At 41.7% G+C, this 9071-nt stretch overlaps 1 protein-coding gene across 1 annotated transcript; it reads right to left on the bottom strand.

The window, feature by feature from the left end:
• Positions 1-425: 425 nt before the first annotated feature.
• LOC137262079 (A disintegrin and metalloproteinase with thrombospondin motifs adt-1-like) lies at positions 426-8956 on the bottom strand. The gene is made up of 14 exons (XM_067799862.1): positions 8836-8956; positions 8210-8392; positions 7551-7742; positions 6925-7107; positions 6266-6457; positions 5640-5822; positions 4975-5166; positions 4349-4531; positions 3684-3875; positions 3058-3240; positions 2393-2584; positions 1767-1949; positions 1102-1293; positions 426-658 (listed from the first exon to the last, which is right to left on the bottom strand). Exons 1-14 carry the CDS (start codon positions 8954-8956, stop codon positions 426-428), a joined length of 2604 nt encoding a protein of 867 aa, XP_067655963.1.
• Between the last annotated feature and the right edge of the window lie 115 nt (positions 8957-9071).

The following is a 9071-nucleotide window of genomic DNA, read 5'->3' on the forward strand; positions in this document are numbered from 1 at the left end:
AACTGCAAAACAAAACATAAACAACTTTGACATATGGTACCAATTCATACATCTTCAAAACGAAACCCCATCATTCTTTCACAATGTTGACATTGTCTTTAGGCAGCTTGATGCTGCGTATCATCAGATCAGAAATATTTCATTTGGCATCCACAATCAAACCTGATTTCTAGACTTACTACCATTTCCCTTCGGTTCTATTCAACTCTCTCCGGAGCATTTGGCATGGAATATAGCAAAATCAGCACTCATTTTATCTCGTCTCGTTACAGATCGAGATATAATGCACATCGGAGAAAAGCCTTTGCAATTAATAATTCGCTCATGAAAGAAACATCCACATTTTAAAACTTGTTGTATGCCAGCAACTTAGATGTGACATTCCACTCGAAAACAGTTCAACTTCAGAGTAAGACTACGTGATATCATATGGAAGTACACAGAAGAGGTAGGATGAAAGCAGCTGCACATTTACCTGGACATTTAGGAAGACCACAATTTCCCATTTGCGTCTCTATAAGCAGGGCTGTACAGCTGATATTATCAGCTGGTGCAACACAATTCCTGGTTCTCTCCATGCGCCCCTCTTCCCCTGGACCACAAGTGGCTGTACATACTGGAGAACTCCACTGGGTCCAATCGCTAACGTTGTCTTCGCCTAATGGTTGGAAATAAGCCAATAGTTTCATTCTTACGATGAACGAACATTGGAGTCTGTCCAAAAGTGTCCTCCAGACATACACATACTTTGTTCTCGATAGGCTTTTGGCAAAACGACAAAAAGGAATTCCTCCAAAACATCTCTAATACTCTTCATTTTGGTTGTTAGAATACCTGACCTATCCTTATAATTATGTGTATACACATCCCGTCATTGTAGAATTTTAGTCGGAGGTAGTTTCAACAATTCTATTACATCAACCAGTACTAACATACCATCTCCGAGATTCATTGGCTCAGAACAGTTTCAGAGTACAGCTAATTAATTACCGTCAACAAATGAGTGTATAGACCAAATTTCTACCCCCGAAAATCCCACACTGACTTGCACATATACTTTGCAGGCAGTAAGAGCCATGTAAAACAATTGTCATCACATACCACTGCAAGCTGGAACACTGCACAGTGTTTGGCTGGTTTCCATCAGTGGACCAGTGCAGTTCTTGCCACCGGCATCTGGAGCAGGGGCGTTGCACTCCCTGTATCTGCTTTGATTTGTCATGGCATTTACTCCGCATGTGACGGGGCAGGGTACGATGGACCACGATGTCCAGTTTGACAATCCTCCATCAACTGCAAAACAAAACATGGACAACTTTCAAATATGGTACCAATTCATACATCTTCAATGCGAAACCCCATCATTCTTTCACAATGTTGACATTGTCTTTAGGCAGCTTGATGCTGCATATCATCAGATCAGAAATATTTCATTTGGCATCCACAATCAAACCTGATTTCTAGATTTACTACCACTTCCCTTCGGTTCTATTCAACTCTCTCCGGAGCATTTGGCATGGAATATAGCAAAATCAGCACTCATTTTATCTCGTCTCGTTACAGATCGAGATATAATGCACATCGGAGAAAAGCCTTTGCAATTAATAATTCGCTCATGGAAGAAACATCCACATTTTAAAACTTGTTGTATGCCAGCAACTTAGATGTGACATTCCACTCGAAAACAGTTCAACTTCAGAGTAAGACTACGTGATATCATATGGAAGTACACAGAAGAGGTAGGATGAAAGCAGCTGCACATTTACCTGGACATTTAGGAAGACCACAATTTCCCATTTGCGTCTCTATAAGCAGGGCTGTACAGCTGATATTATCAGCTGGTGCAACACAATTCCTGGTTCTCTCCATGCGCCCCTCTTCCCCTGGACCACAAGTGGCTGTACATACTGGAGAACTCCACTGGGTCCAATCGCTAACGTTGTCTTCGCCTAATGGTTGGAAATAAGCCAATAGTTTCATTCTTACGATGAACGAACATTGGAGTCTGTCCAAAAGTGTCCTCCAGACATACACATACTTTGTTCTCGATAGGCTTTTGGCAAAACGACAAAAAGGAATTCCTCCAAAACATCTCTAATACTCTTCATTTTGGTTGTTAGAATACCTGACCTATCCTTATAATTATGTGTATACACATCCCGTCATTGTAGAATTTTAGTCGGAGGTAGTTTCAACAATTCTATTACATCAACCAGTACTAACATAACATCTCCGAGATTCATTGGCTCAGAACAGTTTCAGAGTACAGCTAATTAATTACCGTCAACAAATGAGTGTATAGACCAAATTTCTAACCCCGAAAATCCCACACTGACTTGCACATATACTTTGCAGGCAGTAAGAGCCATGTAAAACAATTGTCATCACATACCACTGCAAGCTGGAACACTGCACAGTGTTTGGCTGGTTTCCATCAGTGGACCAGTGCAGTTCTTGCCACCGGCATCTGGAGCAGGGGCGTTGCACTCCCTGTATCTGCTTTGATTTGTCATGGCATTTACTCCGCATGTGACGGGGCAGGGTACGATGGACCACGATGTCCAGTTTGACAATCCTCCATCAACTGCAAAACAAAACATGGACAACTTTCAAATATGGTACCAATTCATACATCTTCAATGCGAAACCCCATCATTCTTTCACAATGTTGACATTGTCTTTAGGCAGCTTGATGCTGCGTATCATCAGATCAGAAATATTTCATTTGGCATCCACAATCAAACCTGATTTCTAGATTTACTACCATTTCCCTTCGGTTCTATTCAACTCTCTCCGGAGCATTTGGCATGGAATATAGCAAAATCAGCACTCATTTTATCTCGTCTCGTTACAGATCGAGATATAATGCACATCGGAGAAAAGCCTTTGCAATTAATAATTCGCTCATGGAAGAAACATCCACATTTTAAAACTTGTTGTATGCCAGCAACTTAGATGTGACATTCCACTCGAAAACAGTTCAACTTCAGAGTAAGACTACGTGATATCATATGGAAGTACACAGAAGAGGTAGGATGAAAGCAGCTGCACATTTACCTGGACATTTAGGAAGACCACAATTTCCCATTTGCGTCTCTATAAGCAGGGCTGTACAGCTGATATTATCAGCTGGTGCAACACAATTCCTGGTTCTCTCCATGCGCCCCTCTTCCCCTGGACCACAAGTGGCTGTACATACTGGAGAACTCCACTGGGTCCAATCGCTAACGTTGTCTTCGCCTAATGGTTGGAAATAAGCCAATAGTTTCATTCTTACGATGAACGAACATTGGAGTCTGTCCAAAAGTGTCCTCCAGACATACACATACTTTGTTCTCGATAGGCTTTTGGCAAAACGACAAAAAGGAATTCCTCCAAAACATCTCTAATACTCTTCATTTTGGTTGTTAGAATACCTGACCTATCCTTATAATTATGTGTATACACATCCCGTCATTGTAGAATTTTAGTCGGAGGTAGTTTCAACAATTCTATTACATCAACCAGTACTAACATAACATCTCCGAGATTCATTGGCTCAGAACAGTTTCAGAGTACAGCTAATTAATTACCGTCAACAAATGAGTGTATAGACCAAATTTCTAACCCCGAAAATCCCACACTGACTTGCACATATACTTTGCAGGCAGTAAGAGCCATGTAAAACAATTGTCATCACATACCACTGCAAGCTGGAACACTGCACAGTGTTTGGCTGGTTTCCATCAGTGGACCAGTGCAGTTCTTGCCACCGGCATCTGGAGCAGGGGCGTTGCACTCCCTGTATCTGCTTTGATTTGTCATGGCATTTACTCCGCATGTGACGGGGCAGGGTACGATGGACCACGATGTCCAGTTTGACAATCCTCCATCAACTGCAAAACAAAACATGGACAACTTTCAAATATGGTACCAATTCATACATCTTCAATGCGAAACCCCATCATTCTTTCACAATGTTGACATTGTCTTTAGGCAGCTTGATGCTGCGTATCATCAGATCAGAAATATTTCATTTGGCATCCACAATCAAACCTGATTTCTAGATTTACTACCATTTCCCTTCGGTTCTATTCAACTCTCTCCGGAGCATTTGGCATGGAATATAGCAAAATCAGCACTCATTTTATCTCGTCTCGTTACAGATCGAGATATAATGCACATCGGAGAAAAGCCTTTGCAATTAATAATTCGCTCATGGAAGAAACATCCACATTTTAAAACTTGTTGTATGCCAGCAACTTAGATGTGACATTCCACTCGAAAACAGTTCAACTTCAGAGTAAGACTACGTGATATCATATGGAAGTACACAGAAGAGGTAGGATGAAAGCAGCTGCACATTTACCTGGACATTTAGGAAGACCACAATTTCCCATTTGCGTCTCTATAAGCAGGGCTGTACAGCTGATATTATCAGCTGGTGCAACACAATTCCTGGTTCTCTCCATGCGCCCCTCTTCCCCTGGACCACAAGCGGCTGTACATACTGGAGAACTCCACTGGGTCCAATCGCTAACGTTGTCTTCGCCTAATGGTTGGAAATAAGCCAATAGTTTCATTCTTACGATGAACGAACATTGGAGTCTGTCCAAAAGTGTCCTCCAGACATACACATACTTTGTTCTCGATAGGCTTTTGGCAAAACGACAAAAAGGAATTCCTCCAAAACATCTCTAATACTCTTCATTTTGGTTGTTAGAATACCTGACCTATCCTTATAATTATGTGTATACACATCCCGTCATTGTAGAATTTTAGTCGGAGGTAGTTTCAACAATTCTATTACATCAACCAGTACTAACATAACATCTCCGAGATTCATTGGCTCAGAACAGTTTCAGAGTACAGCTAATTAATTACCGTCAACAAATGAGTGTATAGACCAAATTTCTAACCCCGAAAATCCCACACTGACTTGCACATATACTTTGCAGGCAGTAAGAGCCATGTAAAACAATTGTCATCACATACCGCTGCAAGCTGGAACACTGCACAGTGTTTGGCTGGTTTCCATCAGTGGACCAGTGCAGTTCTTGCCACCGGCATCTGGAGCAGGGGCGTTGCACTCCCTGTATCTGCTTTGATTTGTCATGGCATTTACTCCGCATGTGACGGGGCAGGGTACGATGGACCACGATGTCCAGTTTGACAATCCTCCATCAACTGCAAAACAAAACATGGACAACTTTCAAATATGGTACCAATTCATACATCTTCAATGCGAAACCCCATCATTCTTTCACAATGTTGACATTGTCTTTAGGCAGCTTGATGCTGCGTATCATCAGATCAGAAATATTTCATTTGGCATCCACAATCAAACCTGATTTCTAGATTTACTACCATTTCCCTTCGGTTCTATTCAACTCTCTCCGGAGCATTTGGCATGGAATATTGCAAAATCAGCACTCATTTTATCTCGTCTCGTTACAGATCGAGATATAATGCACATCGGAGAAAAGCCTTTGCAATTAATAATTCGCTCATGGAAGAAACATCCACATTTTAAAACTTGTTGTATGCCAGCAACTTAGATGTGACATTCCACTCGAAAACAGTTCAACTTCAGAGTAAGACTACGTGATGTCATATGGAAGTACACAGAAGAGGTAGGATGAAAGCAGCTGCACATTTACCTGGACATTTAGGAAGACCACAATTTCCCATTTGCGTCTCTATAAGCAGGGCTGTACAGCTGATATTATCAGCTGGTGCAACACAATTCCTGGTTCTCTCCATGCGCCCCTCTTCCCCTGGACCACAAGTGGCTGTACATACTGGAGAACTCCACTGGGTCCAATCGCTAACGTTGTCTTCGCCTAATGGTTGGAAATAAGCCAATAGTTTCATTCTTACGATAAACGAACATTGGAGTCTGTCCAAAAGTGTCCTCCAGACATACACATACTTTGTTCTCGATAGGCTTTTGGCAAAACGACAAAAAGGAATTCCTCCAAAACATCTCTAATACTCTTCATTTTGGTTGTTAGAATACCTGACCTATCCTTATAATTATGTGTATACACATCCCGTCATTGTAGAATTTTAGTCGGAGGTAGTTTCAACAATTCTATTACATCAACCAGTACTAACATAACATCTCCGAGATTCATTGGCTCAGAACAGTTTCAGAGTACAGCTAATTAATTACCGTCAACAAATGAGTGTATAGACCAAATTTCTAACCCCGAAAATCCCACACTGACTTGCACATATACTTTGCAGGTAGTAAGAGCCATGTAAAACAATTGTCATCACATACCGCTGCAAGCTGGAACACTGCACAGTGTTTGGCTGGTTTCCATCAGTGGACCAGTGCAGTTCTTGCCACCGGCATCTGGAGCAGGGGCGTTGCACTCCCTGTATCTGCTTTGATTTGTCATGGCATTTACTCCGCATGTGACGGGGCAGGGTACGATGGACCACGATGTCCAGTTTGACAATCCTCCATCAACTGCAAAACAAAACATGGACAACTTTGAAATATGGTACCAATTCATATATCTTCAATACGAAACCCCATCATTTTTTCACAATATTGACATTGTCTTTAGGCAGCTTAATGCTGCGTATCATCAGATCAGAAATATTTCAATCGGCATCCACAATCAAACCTGATTTCTAGATTTACTACCATTCCCTTCGGTTCTATTCAAGTCTCTCCGGAGCATTTGGCATGGAATATAGCAAAATCAGCACTCATTTCATCTCGTTACAGATCGAGATATAATGCACATCGGAGAAAAGCCTTTGCAATTAATAATTCGCTCATGAAAGAAACATCCACATTTTAAAACTTGTTGTATGCCAGCAACTTAGATGTGACATTCCACTCGAAAACAGTTCAACTTCAGAGTAAGACTACGTGATATCATATGGAAGTACACAGAAGAGGTAGGATGAAAGCAGCTGCACATTTACCTGGACATTTAGGAAGACCACAATTTCCCATTTGCGTCTCTATAAGCAGGGCTGTACAGCTGATATTATCAGCTGGTGCAACACAATTCCTGGTTCTCTCCATGCGCCCCTCTTCCCCTGGACCACAAGCGGCTGTACATACTGGAGAACTCCACTGGGTCCAATCGCTAACGTTGTCTTCGCCTAATGGTTGGAAATAAGCCAATAGTTTCATTCTTACGATGAACGAACATTGGAGTCTGTCCAAAAGTGTCCTCCAGACATACACATACTTTGTTCTCGATAGGCTTTTGGCAAAACGACAAAAAGGAATTCCTCCAAAACATCTCTAATACTCTTCATTTTGGTTGTTAGAATACCTGACCTATCCTTATAATTATGTGTATACACATCCCGTCATTGTAGAATTTTAGTCGGAGGTAGTTTCAAAAATTCTATTCCATCAACCAGTACTAACATAACATCTCCGAGATCCATTGGCTCAGAACAGTTTCAGAGTGCAGCTAATTAATTACCGTCAACAAATGAGTGTATAGACCAAATTTCTAACCCCGAAAATCCCACACTGACTTGCACATATACTTTGCAGGCAGTAAGAGCCATGTAAAACAATTGTCATCACATACCGCTGCAAGCTGGAACACTGCACAGTGTTTGGCTGGTTTCCATCAGTGGACCAGTGCAGTTCTTGCCACCGGCATCTGGAGCAGGGGCGTTGCACTCCCTGTATCTGCTTTGATTTGTCATAGCATTTACTCCGCATGTGACGGGGCAGGGTACGATGGACCACGATGTCCAGTTTGACAATCCTCCATCAACTGCAAAACAAAACATGGACAACTTTCAAATATGGTACCAATTCATATATCTTCAATACGAAACCCCATCATTTTTTCACAATATTGACATTGTCTTTAGGCAGCTTAATGCTGCGTATCATCAGATCAGAAATATTTCAATCGGCATCCACAATCAAACCTGATTTCTAGATTTACTACCATTCCCTTCGGTTCTATTCAAGTCTCTCCGGAGCATTTGGCATGGAATATAGCAAAATCAGCACTCATTTCATCTCGTTACAGATCGAGATATAATGCACATCGGAGAAAAGCCTTTGCAATTAATAATTCGCTCATGAAAGAAACATCCACATTTTAAAACTTGTTGTATGCCAGCAACTTAGATGTGACATTCCACTCGAAAACAGTTCAACTTCAGAGTAAGACTACGTGATGTCATATGGAAGTACACAGAAGAGGTAGGATGAAAGCAGCTGCACATTTACCTGGACATTTAGGAAGACCACAATTTCCCATTTGCGTCTCTATAAGCAGGGCTGTACAGCTGATATTATCAGCTGGTGCAACACAATTCCTGGTTCTCTCCATGCGCCCCTCTTCCCCTGGACCACAAGTGGCTGTACATACTGGAGAACTCCACTGGGTCCAATCGCTAACGTTGTCTTCGCCTAATGGTTGGAAATAAGCCAATAGTTTCATTCTTACGATAAACGAACATTGGAGTCTGTCCAAAAGTGTCCTCCAGACATACACATACTTTGTTCTCGATAGGCTTTTGGCAAAACGACAAAAAGGAATTCCTCCAAAACATCTCTAATACTCTTCATTTTGGTTGTTAGAATACCTGACCTATCCTTATAATTATGTGTATACACATCCCGTCATTGTAGAATTTTAGTCGGAGGTAGTTTCAACAATTCTATTACATCAACCAGTACTAACATAACATCTCCGAGATTCATTGGCTCAGAACAGTTTCAGAGTACAGCTAATTAATTACCGTCAACAAATGAGTGTATAGACCAAATTTCTAACCCCGAAAATCCCACACTGACTTGCACATATACTTTGCAGGTAGTAAGAGCCATGTAAAACAATTGTCATCACATACCGCTGCAAGCTGGAACACTGCACAGTGTTTGGCTGGTTTCCATCAGTGGACCAGTGCAGTTCTTGCCACCGGCATCTGGAGCAGGGGCGTTGCACTCCCTGTATCTGCTTTGATTTGTCATGGCATTTACTCCGCATGTGACGGGGCAGGGTACGATGGACCACGATGTCCAGTTTGACAATCCTCCATCAACTGCAAAACAAAACATGGACAACTTTGAAATATGGTACCAATTC

Source organism: Haliotis asinina, chromosome 14 (assembly GCF_037392515.1).
Source record: "Haliotis asinina isolate JCU_RB_2024 chromosome 14, JCU_Hal_asi_v2, whole genome shotgun sequence".
Lineage (NCBI taxonomy): Eukaryota > Metazoa > Mollusca > Gastropoda > Lepetellida > Haliotidae > Haliotis > Haliotis asinina.

What these genes read in the sequence shown, in the direction of transcription:
- LOC137262079 (XM_067799862.1), bottom strand. Translation starts at nt 8,956, where the DNA reads ATGACAAATCAAAGCAGATACAGGGAGTGCAACGCCCCTGCTCCAGAT. An exon ending in TGGTCTTCCTAAATGTCCAG is followed by an intron (nt 6,458 to 6,924) that starts GTAAATGTGCAG and finishes TTTGTTTTGCAG; the next exon opens with TTGATGGAGGATTGTCAAAC. An exon ending in CAGTGTTCCAGCTTGCAGCG is followed by an intron (nt 4,532 to 4,974) that starts GTATGTGATGAC and finishes TCCAACCATTAG; the next exon opens with GCGAAGACAACGTTAGCGAT.